General features: G+C 49.4%; 1 protein-coding gene across 3 annotated transcripts; it reads left to right on the forward strand.

The window, feature by feature from the left end:
- The first annotated feature begins 2,801 nt into the window (after window positions 1–2,801).
- LOC127545069 (occludin) lies at window positions 2,802–15,706 on the forward strand. 3 transcript variants are annotated; one of them, XM_051972104.1, is made up of 9 exons: window positions 2,802–3,058; window positions 3,845–4,523; window positions 8,447–8,605; window positions 9,570–9,671; window positions 12,410–12,552; window positions 13,098–13,283; window positions 13,598–13,769; window positions 15,048–15,089; window positions 15,308–15,706. In XM_051972104.1, the coding sequence occupies exons 2-9, from the start codon at window positions 3,855–3,857 to the stop codon at window positions 15,407–15,409; spliced, it is 1,575 nt and encodes a 524-aa protein (XP_051828064.1). In that variant the 5' UTR covers window positions 2,802–3,058; window positions 3,845–3,854; the 3' UTR covers window positions 15,410–15,706. The 3 variants fall into 3 exon arrangements, with proteins under 3 accessions (XP_051828064.1, XP_051828063.1, XP_051828065.1); XM_051972103.1 differs by having other exon boundaries at window positions 2,803–3,058; window positions 3,841–4,523; XM_051972105.1 differs by lacking the exon at window positions 9,570–9,671 and having other exon boundaries at window positions 2,804–3,058; window positions 3,841–4,523.
- The last annotated feature ends 1,085 nt before the right edge of the window (window positions 15,707–16,791 follow it).

Below are 16,791 nucleotides of genomic sequence, written 5' to 3' on the forward strand. Positions count from 1 at the left end.
GTGTCCAAAGAAATGAAAATGGATATTAGTTACATAGAAAGCTATGGAAAAGAACATAGTGCCAAAAGAACAGGCTACAGTATCTAATCAATGAGGAACTTTGAAGAACGAAAGTAAAGATTGCCATTCAAGGAAATGTATGATAGGGGAAAAAAAAAATAAAGAACATGGACTGGTCACGTAATGAGGGTGAGAGATGATAGGCAGGAAGCCAGCAACTTGATTGGAACACGAGACAAACTCATGGTAGCACATAGACAAGAGTCCCATAAGGTGGACAGATGTGGACAGGTGGTGGTCTGTATCACTAGAGAAAACACCCAAATTGATGGATGAGATCACAGGTCTACTTGAGTAATTAGGCATAATAACTACTAAAGTATCTTCCAACTTTGACATACTATCTCCTATGTTCCCAAGACACTTAAAGACCCAAATGTTCAACTGGTAAATACTGTACATCAAGTGAGTGGAGGAGGTCAATGTGGGTCATGGGAGTCATGGGAAGGTTCCTTGGAGTAATTATTTTTTTAAAAAATTTAAAGCTCCCTAAAGAAGACAGGATTATAATTGAGCCCTGAGGGAGGGGCCAAAAGGGGAAGGCCAGGATGGAAGTCATTCTAGGACTGAGGAAGGAGTGCAACAGCTTGGAGATCATTTGGTGTAGGTGGAAGTGAATGAGGACACCACCAGTGCTGTGTGATCTTTGGAGAGTTGTCTGACTCCTCTGATCCCCTATCAAATGGAGAAAAAAGGGAAGTGATGGGATGGGAGAAATTTGAATAATTCAAACTGATACAATGTATTTTTATCTATGTGCCACATTGTAGGCAAGTTCTATGTTTTTCAAATTTTCTAGCCCAGAGAAGCTGACCCGTCTGTGGGGGCTTAACATTTTGCCTTTCCTCTCCTTTCTTCACTTGAGGTGGCTCCTCTGTCAACTGAGGTGAGAGAACATCTTTGTATAAAATATCTCCAAAAGGGTAACCATCCAGGCCACAGTGTATGTGGTTTTGACCTTGGGGAGTTGTAATTAAGAGGGGTGATCTAGTTCCTCCATTCAGGGAGCCTCCTAAGGTCTGGAACTTGAGGGGCAGACAGAGGCCGAATGACAGCTCCCAGTCTGAGCTATTTTCTCTGTGATCAGAATCTGGGGAAAAATATAACTCTCGCTCTCAAAGAGCCCTGGTTTGAGGGGGCAATGTGGTCCTTTATAGCACAAAGGACTATAAAACTGTGCATATCCTTTATCCCATCTACACCACTACTAGATCTATATCATGATGACATCAAAGAAAAAGGGAAAATTTTCATATGTGCAAAAATATTTATAGCAGCTCTTTTTGAGGTGGTGAAGAATTAGAAACTGAGAGGATGCCCATCAGTTGAGAAAAGGCTGAATAAACTCTGGCACATAATTGGTGTGGATTATTATTATGCTATAAGAAGTGACAATCAGAATGGTTCCAGAAAACCCTGGGAAAGCTTGACAGGAACTGATGCAAAGTCAAGGGAGCAGAAACAAGAGAACATTGTATACAATAGTAGCAACATTATATAATGATCCTCTGTGAATTGTTACTCTCAGCAATGCAAAGATCTAAGACAGTTCTGAAGAACTCATGATGAAAAACAGTATCTACTTTATTCAGATGGAGTCTGAATGCAGATCAAAGTATCCACTTTAAAAACATTTCATTTTTCTTGTGTTTTTTTTTTTTTTTCGTTTGGGTCTGTATTCTCTTCTAAAGTATGGCTAATAATGAAAATATGTTTTGCATGGTTATACATGTATAATCTATATCAAAGTGTTTGCCTTATCAATGAGGGGGGCAGAGGAGGAAAGGGAATTTGGAAACTCAACTATAGTTTTTTAAATGAACATCTACATCAGCCCTGAAGTCAAGAGGACTTGAGTTCAAATCTAGTCTCAGACTCTTAACACTTTCTAGCTGTGTGACCCTGGGCAAGTCACTTAACCCCAATTGCTTCCAAAAAAATTGTTTTTACATGTAATTCATAAAAGGTAAAATAAAATCATTCTTTGAAAATAAAATATATAATAAAAAAGAGGAAAGCCTGAATAAAAGGGGGAGATATTGTGTCTCTTTCGGAGAGTCCCTAGTTTGAAGGAAATAAGGGCCCTGCCATAGGGCCCTAGGCCTAAACTAGAGGAAACCAATTTTGCCGGGTCCCTTTGTGTTGAGAAGACTTGGGGTAGCTGTTGCGAGGGTGGGGGATGGGGAGGGCAACGCTAAAGGCTTCCTGAAGGAGGAAGGTTTTAATCCATGAAACACTATTTGGTGAGGAGGTTTCCTGTTCCATGAGCCAGGAAGTCTTGAGGAAGCTCTTACTTGCGATCATATTCCAGTCGGAACCCCTCGGAGACCCGGAAGGGGCTCCAGAGGCTGGCCCAGCCATCCCTCCAGCCCTCTCCTATGCCAGAATGAGGGTCCCCTAAGAGATGGGAAGTTGTGCGGGAATTCTAACCACAGGCCCTCCCCCTGCAACCTTTGTGCAGGGAGCTGCCTGGCTCTGTTCTGTGCCCCTGAAAACCCTCGGATCAAGTTGCCGTCCCTCCCGAGGAACGCTCCGGAAGAGAAGGGGTTAAGTTGCTCGGGGCTGGCCCAGTCCCACAGAGGAACCTGTGGGTCCCCACCAAGAGCTGCCTGTGTGCCTCTCCCAGCCAGCCTGTGCTCCCGCCCTGGCTAAAGTTGGGTTAACTCCAGCGAGGGCCAAGCTTGTGGTTTTTCTCCTTTCCTGAGCCTTTGTATATCTACTAATGATTAATCCCTGCAGCCATTTTTCCAGGGACAAAGAGGGAGGGCAGGCTAAAGCTGCCCAGGGGAGCCCGGGGACCCCACCCCTCAGGTTTCGGCATCCCCTCCCTCCTCCAAGAGTCCCCACGGTTAACTTTCCAGTGGGCAACCAGTAAAGGGGAAGGCAGGGGCTCGACACATTAGGACAACTCTCAGAGCTGACTGTGGGAGCCTGGAAGTGGATCCCTGGAGAGAGGAGGCAGCCAGGCGGAGCCTGGGCAGGAGGGCACCAAGCTCAGGTAAACGGCTCTGGCCCCACAGGAGACCTCAGGGCAATCCCTGGGGATTAGCAAGGGTTAGGAAGGAGTTGGTCCAAACTGGGCAACAGGGAAAGGCAGAGAGTGACTTAGAGACCAGGGCAATGCCCTGATTTAGGGGTAAAGGAGGGCGGCAGAAGCTCATAGAAAGGAGGGAGGTGGCTTATGGGATAAAAAGAACTTCGGAGCTTGGGGCGCCTCGGAATGGCATTTCTCCTGTCCCCAGCCACCCATCAGAGAAGGAGATGAAAGGTAGCATTTTCCAGTGCCTGAGGCACTTGAACTCAGTCCCTTCAGAAATTCCCAGTAGCTGGAAAGAGCCCTTGATCTCCAGATTCTCTCTCTTAGCCCTCCATCTCTTACTCCGATGTTTAGGGGTACGGAGGTGGAGGAGACAGTGATGGAGCTGTTCTCCTAACAGGTATCAGATCATAAAAATCACCACATATAGAGAGAGTATCAGTATGTGGGGGGATTTGACAATGTCTGAACTTGGAATTTCCTTAGAACATAAAGCATAGATTGTTGGAGCTGGGAAAAAAACAAACAAACAAACAAACAAAAACCAGAAGAATATCAGAGCCGCAGAGGTTCTGAGAACAGACAGAGCTGGGATACAACCTAGAACATGGAATGTCAGAGATAGAAGAGACCTCAGAACATACAATGTCAGAACTGAAAGGGATCTTAGAACAGGGAGTGTCGGAGCTGGAAGAGATGCCGGAATGGAAAGGGGAGAATGGGATCTGTCTGCTCTGTTCCAGGTAGCCCCCTGCCCATGATGTATGAGAAGAGGTCTTACACGGGCTATGGCCATCCCAGTTCCCGCTATGACTACCCACCTCCCTCGGGCCCTCCTGGCTCCTTCTACCTTGCAGATGTCCCTCCCCAGCATTTCTACCAGTGGCGGTCTCCGCCAGGTATTGTCCGTATCCTTCAGGGATTTGTGGTCTTCCTGTGTTTGGCTATTTTTGCCTGTGTAGCCTCCACATTATCCTGGGACTACTACGGTAGTAGCAGCGGTCTCCTCGGTTATGGGGGTGGTCTGGGAAGCTACTACAATGGCTACTATGGTGGCTACTATGGTGGTTATTACGGTGGCCTGACCAACCCACGGGCAGCCAATGGTTTTATGATTGCCATGGCTGTGCTCTGCTTCCTGGTGACTCTGGGGCTGGTCATAGCCGGTCTGTCCAAAGCATCAGGCGCCCGCTCTCGCCGCTTCTACCTGCTGGTCACCGTGCTCAGTGGCCTGCTGGCCTTCGTGATGCTCATCGCCTCCATCGTCTACGTCGTCGGGGTGAACCCCCGAGCGGGGCTGGGGTCCAGCTCTGGGAGTCTCTACTACAACCAGATGTTGATGCTCTGCAATCAGATGATGTCGCCAGTGGCAGGGGGGATTGTGAACCAGTACCTCTACCACTACTGCATAGTGGACCCTCAAGAGGTAAGAGTCACGGGAAGATCACACAATACTCAGTGGGGTGGTGGGCAGTGAATAGAGTTCAGAGCTGGGAGTCAGGAAAATCTGAGACACTCACAAACCAGTGTGACGCTGGGCAATTCCCTTAAGGAAGGGATGAAAAAAGTATAAAGTGTATCATGAGCTAGCCACTATACTACATACTTTACAAATATTTTCTCTTGTAATCTTTACAATTTGGGAAATTAAGTAATATTATTATTCTCATTTAATAAAGGAAATTAAGGCAGATGGAGACTAAGTATCTTGTCCAAAGTCATATAGCTAGTATGTATCTGGGTTGAATTTGAACTCAGATCACCCTGATTCTAGGTCCAAATAGTCTATCCAGTGGTCAGCTGGCTGCCTCTACAGCACTTAACTTTTCTGTGCTGCTATTATTAGGTCATCTATCAATAATCCCTTATCCATATGACAGCTTGTCGGTTTCCACCCTCCTTCCCTCAAAACTTTCTGTTCAGTCTCATCAGTTGGTCCTCCTGTGGTATGGGGAAGAACCTACAAAGTTGGTACCCCATAACTTCTAGGATGTGACAATCTGATTTCTGATTTTTGAAGGTAATTGGAGTGCCCAAAGTCACACAGCTAGTAAATATCTGAGACTGGATTTGAACTCAGTTCCTCTCGGCTTCAAAACTGGTGCTCTTTCCACCATGAAAATTGTGATATTATTTCAATCCTCTTTGAGAACAGAGACCGGACTATTTGACTTCTGGTCATTTGTAGACTCTCTGTATATCTTTATTGTCCTATCCATAAGAGACCTATCGTTCCCACTTTTTAAAATTGCAAACCCAAGTGACTGTCTGTGATATTTCTTTGGCAAGAGAGATGATGTAGTCTGGAAGGGACTTGGATTTTGGGTCAAATCATCACTCTGATACTGGGTGGCTAGGTGACCAGGCAAATCATCTAATTTTAAACTGTCATTGAAATGTGAGTTATTATTATGTAACTTATTATATTAATATTGGCAATTATTAGTAGTACTATTATAATGCCACATTAATAATATATAATGATATATTAATAATATAATAAAATTAATAATAATAACAATTAATGATAACATTATTCTATTAGTAGGGTTGGTACTGTAATGACAGTTCTTCGGAGAATTTCCTATCTCACTCAATCTGAACTCAACATGCTAAAACACAGACATTAGCCACCGCCATCCTAATTACCCACAAGTGAGATAGGAATCTCCTGATTATATGACAGGTGTACAAAACCAGTCATCACTCTTATTATGCTCTTATTCTGTGTGCATGGTTGAATCTGATTGCAGCATATTAGAAGAACGTTGTCCCTATCATCCAAGTACATTATAATGATCTGTTGTTGGTACAGAAATGTCTGTCAGCACGACAGCTCTCTTCTGAATTGGGAAAATAAGGATAAATCTCATCTGTGAAACAAAAGGGTGGGTCTAGATGATTGCTGGAAAACCTCTGAATCCATGATCTGGAAACCACAATTAGGAAAAAAATAGTACGAATGATATGGCAAGAATGGTGCTGTTGGCGGTAAAAGTGGCAGAGATAGAATGGTGATGGTGATTGTAATGGTGACCGTAGAAATGGCAACATTGGGATGATGGTGGTAGACAGTGATGGAGGAGGAAGAAGATGATAGTGATGAGGAGGATGAAGAAGAGGAAGATGGTGGTGGGAGTGGTCATGATAGTCTGGACAATGGTGATGGGGAGAGCAATAATAACAAGGGTGATGGCAGTGGTCGTGTGGCAGCATGGCAGATGGAGAAATACTTGGTTCAAAGGATTATAGATTTATTTTATTTTATTTTAAGAATTATAGATTTAGAGTTAGAAACTTAGAAGCCACTGAATGAGGAAACCGAGGCACAAAGAGATTCGTCAATGACTTGCTTAAGACCACATGGTATCTGAAGAGAGATTTGAGCTCAAGGAAGCCATTGAGTCATTTACAGATGAGGAAACTGAGGCACAAAGAGATTTTTTTTTTTGTTAGTGGCTTGTTCAAGACCACATGCATGGTATCTGAAGAAAGTTATCCTGGTTTTAAGTCCAGTGTCTAACCTACTATGCTCAGGATTTTTATCTCTGATACTTAACTATGTGACCAGAAGCAAATCATTTTAACCTCTCTGAACCTCAGTTTCCTCATTTATAAAGTGGGGGTAATAATAGCTACATACTTACCTCCCACAGCTATCAGAAGTGTCCAATGATCAAAAGTTCATAAGATTCTTTGAAAACCTTGAGATCACTAGATAAGTATCGGCTTTTTTTTTTAATATTCCATTTTATTTTGGGATGTATGATGCATGACTGAAAGATGACTCACAAACTTCTTAACATATTTCATGCATAATGAAAGCTAAGGCCATTATGGGAGTTTTCATATCTTGGTGATTTCTTTTATACAATCCTCTTATAAGATCAAGCTGTTAAAAACAAGAATCCCTTCCGAAAACAAAATTTTAAATAATGGCAATAGTCATTGACAAATTTGTTTATGCATCTTCTCTCCCTGATACAAATCAAAAAATGTCTTGGATTTTAGCTATTACCCAAACATTGTCATAAAATGATGTTTACCAACAACAGTAACAAGTATTTAAAGGCCACAGTTGGCTATTATTGTTATTGTTATTATAACCATGATGTTTATGTTGAAGGTATAGTCTCTTCCCTTCAGAACTTTGGGATCCAGCATACAAATCTCCAATCCTATTTGCCTTTCCCATAACTAGGGGCTGTGGGTGGAGCAGACCAACCCAACTGCCTTTTTGTCTTTTTTTTTTTTTTTAACTAAGGCAATTGGGTTAAGTGATTTGCCCAGGGTCACACAGTGCTCTATGCACTAACTACCTGCCCCCCATTTTTGTCTTTAGAATACACAATCAGTACTCTAGCCTCTCCCTGCTTCCCCAATCTCCAAAACCAAAGTCCCTTATTGAATAGCCCTCCTTGGCCACCCCTCCTACCACACCTCCTTGAAATTCTCCCATTCTAAGATATTTCTCCATGAAATTCTCCCAGTTCCTAAGATATTCCCTCATGAAATTCTCCCTTTCCTAAAATATTCCCTCATGAAATTCTCCCATTTCTAAAATATTCCCTCATGAAATTTTCCCATTCCTAAGATGTCCCCTCATGAAATTCTCCCATTCCTAAAATATTCCCTCATGAAATTTTCCCATTCCTAAGATATTCCTCCATAAAATTCTCCCATTCCTAAGATATTCCTCTATGAAATTCACCCAATTCCAAGATATATTTGGACCCTTCAGGGTGACAGACCAGCTCATCTGATCTGCCTCTCTGTATGGGAACCTACATATTCTCCAGGAGCCCCAGCCCTTTCTTTGTGGGAGAAAGTTCAGGCCAGAGAGAAAAGCCAGAGTTCTACAGCAAGCCTGAATCAGTCAATGAACATGTATTAAATACCTACTATGTGCCAGGCACTGTGCTAAACACTGGGGACACAAAGAAAAGCTCCTGCCCTCAAATTGCTTACCATGGAACAGGAGGGGGGAGGAGGAGGGAAGGGGAGAGAGCATATAAGAAGCTGGGGGTCAGGAGGGGTCCCCTGGCAGGTCAGGAAGAAGCGATGCCTGGTGAACCCAGTCAGTTACGGTGGGAAGTGCTCTGAGAGCCGAGTTTCCCAGAATGCACAAGATCAAGGCCAGGAAAATAGCCGGGCAGGAGATGCTGAGAATTCCCTGGGTGCTGTCAGGTTAACGGCAAGAACTTGAAGATGGGGACTTTGGAGGGTGCTTGCCTGTGCCAGCCCCAGAGAGGGCTGCTTGTCCTATGGCTGCTGTCTCTGACCTAGTCCTTCAAGGTCCAGAGAACGGCCCCCATGCTGAGCCCACGTGCCCCCTTCCTCCTCTCCCAGGCCGTGGCCATCGTCTGCGGCTTCCTCGTTGTGGTCCTCCTCTGTGTCATCTGCTACTTCGCCCAGAAGACCCGTCACAAGATCTGGAAGTACGGGAAGCCCAACATCTTCTGGGACAAGCCCCTGGCTACAGTGGAGGGTCCTAATGTGGAGGAGTGGGTAAGCAGGAGGGGGGCAGTATGGAGGAGTGGGTAAAGGGACAATGTGGAGGAATGGGTAAGGGAGGGCACTGTGGAGAAGTGGGTAGGGGGGCAGGGTGGAGAAGTGGGTAGGAGGGCAGCGTGGAGAGGTGGATGGGGGGCAGCGTGGAGAAGTGGGTAGGGGGGCAGCATGGAGAAGTGGGTAGGGGGGCAGCATGGAGAAGTGTGTAGGGGGGCAGGGTGGAGAAGTGGGTAGGGGACAGGGTGGAGAAGTGGGTAAAGGGACAATGTGGAGGAATGGCAGTGTGGAGAAGTGAGTAGGAGGGCAAGGTGGAGGAGTGGGGGGGTGGGGGAGTGAGGGGGGCAGTGTGGAGGAGTGGGTAGAAGGGCAATGTAAAGGAGTGGGTAGGGGGGTAGTGTGGAGTGAATAAGCTTGAAGTCAAGTGATTTGCCCAGTCATACAGATGTTTGAGCCATGAATTGAACCCAGATCTACTAGTACTGAGCCCAATGTTCTTTTCTTTATTCCAATTAAGTTGAGTCCATGTCTCTCTCCACTTATTAGCTGTATGAGCTTGAGCATATACTTTTTTCCTATGCCTCAGTTTCCTCATCTGCAAAAATAACCAGAAGACTAGTACTTATCAGCTTGGGAGGGTTAGGGGAGAGATTATGGTGCTAAGAAAGTGAACTGGGTTCTGGAAGATTTGAGTTCAAATCTACAAGTCACATAAGTTCTGTCTGCCTCAGTTTCCTCATTTGTAAAATGGGGGAGATAATAGCACTCCCCACTCCCCACCCCAGGGGGAGGGAGAATCAGATGAAATAATGTTTGTCATGTGCTTTGATTTATAAATGCTATTGAGATCCTAAGACTAGGGACAGGGAATTCCCACATGGGGAGAGTCCTTATACCAACATAGGTTTTAAATTCGAATCTCAGGGAGTTGCCTTGGGTACTGAGAAATAAATGATTTACCCAGGGTCCCAAAGCCAGTAGATGTCAGAATTGGAATCCAGGTCTTTTGATGGATCCGAGACCGGCTCTGTTTCGGTTCTTGCCACGCTGCTTCCGTAGAGAACAGGTACTTCAGCTTTCATCCCCTGGGGTCACTTTGCTGCCCCTCAGCCTCAGTGGAGAGCTCAGTGCCAGGGTCCCAGGCCCGTCCACATGGGTCCCGCCCCTCCATTCCCTATTTGCTCAAGATAGTCTGAGTTTCTGTATGGAAAATGATTAACCTAGAGCTTGGTCAGCTGGCGGGGGGCGGAACCTTAGTGGAACAGGCAAAGGTGGGGCATGTTGCAGTAAGGCTGCCCACCCCCCCCTTCTCACCGTGGGAATGGGAGTGAGTCGGGGAGGGGACGTGTGCTTGGGGAGCCCCGACGTCTGAGCAAACAGCCTCTCAGCGCCAAACTGTTGCCCCAAGATGCTCTGGGCAACGCCACTGGCGAGTGGCCATTCCAACCTCTTCCGGGTGTCCTTTCAGGGAGGGGGAGAACACCCCCCCAAAGTAGCCCACTCCAGCTGGGGAAACTCATTGTTCAGAAGGTTCTTCTACTATCTATCAATCTTAGTGATGCTCCCAAGGGGCGGGGAAAAGGACAAGAACAGAGTCTGCTCCTGCTTTCAAAAACCTGAAGACCCACCCAGTCTCCTTGGGGGACCAAAGCAACCCACCAGAGTTGGGGAGGGGGGGATGGGAGGGGACAATGGGACTCCCAAACACCACTGGGGTCAGGGGGCATCCAAAGCTGTGAGCTGCAAATTCAAAGTTGTAGAAATTCAGAGGTGGAGCCTAGAGGTCGGGTCTCCAGGCTTCTTGGAGAAGGCTGGCCTTGGAAAAATCTGGACAAGTCCAGAGATCTCGGGATCATAAATTATAGAGCTGGGAGGGGCAGCAGTAGAGCAGCTAGTCTCTCAGTTTACAATTGAAGTGACTGAGGAAATTGAAGCAATTGCTTAAAATCCCATAGCTAGCCAATAACAAGAACCAAGATTCTAACCTCATTTCTCTCACTTCAAATACATTATTTAAAGAGTTTTCACCACAAAAACAAATATATGAACAAACAAACAAATAAATAAAGAGATCTGTAGAGTCAGAAGACTTCACTTTGAGTCCCAGCTCCAATACTTCCTCCCTATTCAACTTTGGGCAAGCTCTTTGGCTCATTGAGCCTCAGTTTCCTCAGCTGTAAAATGGGAATAACAACAGCTCCGGTCCCTACAGCATAAGATCTTTAGATGGGACAAACAAATAAAGCACTTGGCCAACCTCAAAGGACTCCGGAACCAAAGCTGCCTTTGTTATTCTAAGGAGAAAGGAGGAAATAAATCTGGTGATTCGGGAGCAGGGAAGCCATGTGGCTCAGTGGGCAGAGCAGTCTGAATTCTGCCCCTGAATCGCTGTCACTGGGGACGAGCTAACTCATTTAACCTCTCCAAGCAAAGGTAGGGGCGCTTGCTCTTCCGTTTTGTGAAGATTGAAAGCAGAGATTGGGGAGCAGGAAACTGGAAGCAGCGCTCCTGAAGGGAGATTGCCTCAATTATAAAGGCACAGGCTCCCCTCCATCCGGGTCTTTTCCGACAGATTCTTTGTGCTTTGTGTAACCAAAGGGCTTACCCATGCCCGGAAGCGATGTTTCCTCCTGGGAGAATTTTAAAAGTACACACAGGGAGGGGAGTGGAGACAGTCATGTCCTTGATGTGTCTCTGAATTCAAGTCAAGTCTGGTGGTGTTTTTAAAAAGGTGGGGGAGGGGTGATTGAAATCTTAGCTTAAGGTTTGGAGCAGGGGGTGGGGAGTGGATGCAGAGGAAGGAAGCAAGAGGAAGATTTGAAGGAGACAGGACCTAAGGAGGAATCACTGATACAATCTCCCCTTCCCCCATTTATAGGACAGTTCATAAATTGCTTCACCCACAATTCCCTTGGTGGATGGAAGCTATATTGTTCTTAGCCCCATTTCACAAATGAAGAAACTGAGACCAAGAGATGACTTCCTCAGGCTTGAATAGGCAGCAACTGTTAGAACTGAGATGTCAGTCTCCAAATCCCTCTTTGCTGAACCATCCCGCCTTTCATTCCTCCTTTTCTCCAAGAAGGGGCAGCCATTAACCATCCTTCAGGAGGACCGAGGGTCTTAAACCCTTTGGAGAGTCAGGGATAGGGAGGTAAAAGCCAGGAGAGGAGGGTCAGTGCCCCAAAATGGTCTTTTACCAGCTCCTCTCCATCTCCCTAACTCCCATGTACATATACGGCCAGGCCCAAGGCCTGAAAATTGTCCCCCTCTTACTAGCCACAGCTCTCAGACTCTTAGGGCCGGAAGGGACCCCAGAGAGATGATACAGTGCAGTCTTCTGCCCCCGAGCATCCAGACCTGCTCTTATCAGCCTGACTCAGTGATGGCTCATCTCCCAGGGGCCATTTTGCCCACCCAGACAGGAAGCTGCGTCTCACCCCAAAGTACTTGCCTGGCTGCCCAAGGGGCGACACTGGATCTGGAGGCAGAAGGTCCAGGTTCTACCCACAAGGTCCAGTAGATTTGAGCACATTACTTTTTCCTATCAGCAAAAAGAGGGAAAACAGTCTCTCAGCCCTAACACTCTCCACCCTATGGAGAATCCTATATAACATCCCAGATCACACCCGGGACCCAGATCACAGTCTAGACCCTATGTTCTCTGTTTGTGGTAGTGGGTTCGAAGACCCTTTCTAATCATGACATTCTATGATTCTATGGCTTAACTCCTTTGGGTCTCAATGTCCCCTCCGGCGAAAGAGTGACAACAATGGGAGCTCTTGCTGTTTGTCATATTTCTAGGTGAAGAACGTATCCGGGGATGCCGGTACTCAGGATGAAACGGCCACACTGGCGTACTCTGAGAAGCCCACCAGCCCGCTGACCAGTGCTTTCCCGCCAGCCCAGGAGAACGGCTACGGCCAGCCACCCCCTTCCAGCCCCAGGTGGGCACGGGCCCCCGGGGGGTGAACACGGGCTCCAGGGGGGTGGGCACGGGCTCTGGGGAGTGGCACGGGCTCCAGGGGGGTGGGCACGGGCTCCAGGGGGTGGGCACGGGCTCCAGGGGGATGGGCATGGGCTCCAGGGGGGTGAGCACGGGCTCCAGGGGGGTGAGCACGGGCTCCAGGAGGGTGGGCTCGGGCTCCAGGGGGGTGGGCACAGGCTCTGGGGAGTGACACGGGCTCCAGGGGGGTGGGCACGGGCCCCCGGGGGGTGAACATGGGCTCCCGGGGAGTGGGCACGGGATCCAGGGGGGTGAGCACGGGCTCCAGGAGGGTGGGCTCGGGCTCCAGGGGGGTGGGCACAGGCTCCTGGGGAGTGGGCACAGGATCCAGGGGGGTGGGCACGGGCTCCAGGGGGGTGAGCACGGGCTCCAGGAGGGTGGGCTCGGGCTCCAGGGGGGTGGGCACTTTACAGGCCAGAACCTCCACCCCTCCCACAATCCACAACTTAGGCCCAAGAACTCAGCATTCTCCCACCCTTCTCCCAGTCCCCCACCCCCTGCAGGGACCAGCTCTCCAGAAGAAAAAGACAAAGGGCCCGTGAGTCGGCCCCCCGCCAGGCGGGGCCCGCGCCAAAGACTGCGTCCAACAGGCCTGGAGGAAGCACAATACGAGACAGATTACACCACGGCGGCGGAATCCAGCGAGGAGCGGGACCGGGACGACTGGGCCAGGTGAGGCGAGGTGTTTCCGCTGGCTGCCGGCCCTCAGGAGCCCAGCCACAGTCCCCCAGCCCAAGGTGCTTCCCTTGAGAGAGGGCACAGAGTAGGGGGGTTGAGGAAGGGAGAACCTCCCCCAGGTTCCATGCCATTGATGGAGAAGCCTGCCCCGAGCACCCCTCAGAGCCTGGAGCTAATGCTCTCTCTCGGTGGCATGTGGGCACCTAGGCCTGCCAGGGCAGCTACCAGTGTACAACCCCTGGGATCCAGGGAGACCGGGCTCTAAGCTCCCTTCCCAGCCATACCCACACTCCCTGCCCTGCCCGCAGCCTCTACCCACCCATCACCTCGGACGCCGTCCGCCAGACCTACAAGGCAGAGTTCAACAGTGACCTTCAGCGATACAAAGCCCTGTGCTCTGAGATGGACGACATTGGGGCTCAACTCAGGCAGCTCAGTCATGAGCTGGACTGCCTCCCAGAAGGCAGCTTACGCTACCAGGTGAAGACCCCGGGGAATAGGGAATGGAAAGGGCAGGGGCTGCAGGTCACCGGCCGGCATTTCATTCCCTCTGCGGCAGAATATAGGTCCTACACAGCCCAGGCTAGAGCTGGCCATGGAAGGTGGAGCTAGAGATTCTCAAGGAAATTTTGAATTAAAAAACTCAAAAATAGAGAGTGTCAGGGTTGGGAGGGCCCTTACAACCCAGGAGGTCAGGGCTGGGAGGGCCCTTAGAACCCAGGATGTCAGGGCTGGGAGGGCCCTTAGAACCCAGGAGGTCATCTCCTGATCCTAATGGAATCCAGGACACTTTCCACAGAACATAGAGCATGAAATGTCAAAGTCAGGAAGGACCTCAGAAACCATCCAAGGATCAAATGAGCTATTTGCAAAATGCTTACCACAGAGGCTGGCACATAGTTGCCTGTCCCTTCCCCTCATTCCCTTCCCAAATAGTCCAACTCAAGCCCAGAGAGTCCAGGCCACACCGGTGAGAGCAGCAGGCCTGGGACTGGAACCCCAGTGGGTTCTCACCGGCCCCCCAGGTCCCTGCACTCTCCGGGCAGCACGCTGCCAGCCCAGCCCCTCCCCCAGCTGTCCAGAGAACTGGTTTGCCCAGCTCTAGCACCACCTCACAAGCTGCCTTTGTTCTCCCACCTAAGCCCCTTTTCTCTCCCTGGGCAGCCCGAGTTGCCCCTCACACCCGGGGTTCTCAAAAAACCAGGGATGATACCCCCACCCACTCTACAAATCCCCCTCGGCTTCCTTTTCCAGGCAGGCCTGACACGGACTGTCCCATGGGGAAGAAACAAGGTGGGGGGTGACAATTACAGCAGCAGACAGCCCAGGACTACTCCCCCTGCAGCTGTGCTTGAGTCCCTTCCTCTCTGAGCCTCAGTCTCCCCATTGTTCAAAATTTTAAAAAAAAAAGGATCTCTTAAAAGCTCATTACTACGGGTTGGGGGCCTTCTCTGCAAAGGAGGCGGGGCTGCTCCGTGCCCACATGGCCCACCTCCCAGCTAGGAGAGACCCAGGATTATGGGCCCGGGGCCAAGTAAGAGGGGAAAGCTTATCAGAACCCGGGGTCCCTGGGGTGCAGGTCAGCGGTCCACACAGTGGTTAGAAATAGCCAGCAAGTAGCTGACGGGGCCCACAGGCGACCCGCATCAATAACGGGGACAATACACGACCTACCTCTTGGATTGCCCCAGACGAGGTGGGAAAGGGGTGAAGGGGGTCCCGGCAGAGTCTGAAGGACCCCTTGTTTCTTCCTCCCAGGGTGTTGCGGAAGAATACAACCGGCTGAAGGACTTGAAGAGGGTAAGATGGCATCCCTGGCAGCCCCTCGCCTCTATTTACCCCAAGAAGAGGACCTGTCCCTTGCCTTAAGTACCAGGGCATCAAGCCTGGGCTGCTTGGGCTCCTCTTCCCCAGCGGAAGCTTTCTGGGATTTGGGGAAGGGAGCGAGATGAGCAGGACGCCAGGCAGCCCCACCAAGGGTTAACCCTTTTGCCCATTTCCTTCTGTCCTCCCTCCAGAGTCCAGAATACCAAAGCAAGAAACTGGAGACCCAGAGCCTTCGAGACAAGCTTTGCCACATCAAACGCATGGTTGGGGCCTACGACCAGGTCCGAAGCTGAGGGTCGGACCCTCTGGGAGCTGGGTTCCCAGGCTTTTGGTCTAGGAACCGTCTCTTTACGTGCCCAGGGAAAGATTGGATACCATGGATCCTGCACTAGCCGGTAGTGGGGAGCTAGCCTCCCCAGGTTTTCCCATGAACTGCTCTGCCAGGCGAGAAGCCAGGGCCCCTCAGGGCCCAGGAGAGAGGCAATGGCAACCAGAAAGGGTGGTCCCGGTCCCAAGGAGGGTTAAAGAGGGCGGGGGGGCTCCGCAGCCTGAAGCTGATGTATACATCAATAAAGTCTGCTCTGCTCTGAGTCAGGGCCCTCCCTGCTGGGGGAAAGAGGAGGGGGCAGGTGGCCTTAGTCCCCAAGGTCTGGCTGCCCCGGTTATTGGGGACTGGAGAAGGCGGGCCTCTGAGAAATCAGGCAGCGGATGCCCCAGATGGCAGGTGTTAGGCCAAAAAGAAATCAGACAGCAAGCCTGAAAATGTCAGGAGGAAAGTCAGGAAATCCCCAAGAATTGGGAAGAAATCAAAGAGGAGACATGGACCGGCTGAAGTACACTGGCTTTTCCTTTGGAGAGGAGAGAGAAACATCGGTGACCAGCCTTTCTCTTATCCTGAATCCTGTAGCCCCTGCTACATCTCAGCTCCCAGTACCTGGCTCTCCCCCTGAAGAAGCAGTAAGGTCATCCCCTTCCTCTTCTGGGGGGGTCAAAAGACACAAGGGACACTCCCTACTTCCAGCTCATTCCTGCAGGATGGGGTGAGAGGAGGAGGCAGGGACACTTGCCCACCCACGGGCCTAAAGATCTGAGCAGTGTCCACCACCAAAAGCACTTTTCACAACTGTACCCCCTCTCTTGGGCCTTCCCCTCCAGGGATCACATAGCCCCCCCCCAATTTAGGGAGAGGGGAAGGGCCTTCACCATAAGAGGTGTCAGATGGGACTGGTGAAGTCTGGGAAGTTTAGAGTCTGGTATGTAGAACAGTAGTTGGGAAAGTAACAAAAGAGAGTGGAGGAAAGGAGAGACTGAGACAGAAAAACAGGGGGAAAGAGAAAGAGGGAGAGAGAAATGGGGGAGGGGGAGAAACAGGCAGAAAGGAGGGGAGAGAAATAGGGAGATGGAGAAAGAAACAGGAGGGGAGAGATGGGAGAGAGATGGAAAGAAAGAGAAAGGAACAGAGAAAAAAGTAAAGAGAGGGGGAAAGAGGGGAAAGAAAAAGCAAAACAGAGAGGGGAAGAAAGAGATGGGGAGGGGAGAGACAAATAGAGGGAAAGAGAAACAGAGGAGTGGGAGAGAGACAGAAAGAGAGAAAGGGAAAGAGAAAAAGAAATGGGGGGGAGAGAGGGGAGAGAGAGACAGAAAGAGAAAGGAGAAGAGAAAGAGAGAAACACAG

The sequence above is a fragment of the Antechinus flavipes genome, chromosome 1 (assembly GCF_016432865.1).
Source record: "Antechinus flavipes isolate AdamAnt ecotype Samford, QLD, Australia chromosome 1, AdamAnt_v2, whole genome shotgun sequence".
Lineage (NCBI taxonomy): Eukaryota > Metazoa > Chordata > Mammalia > Dasyuromorphia > Dasyuridae > Antechinus > Antechinus flavipes.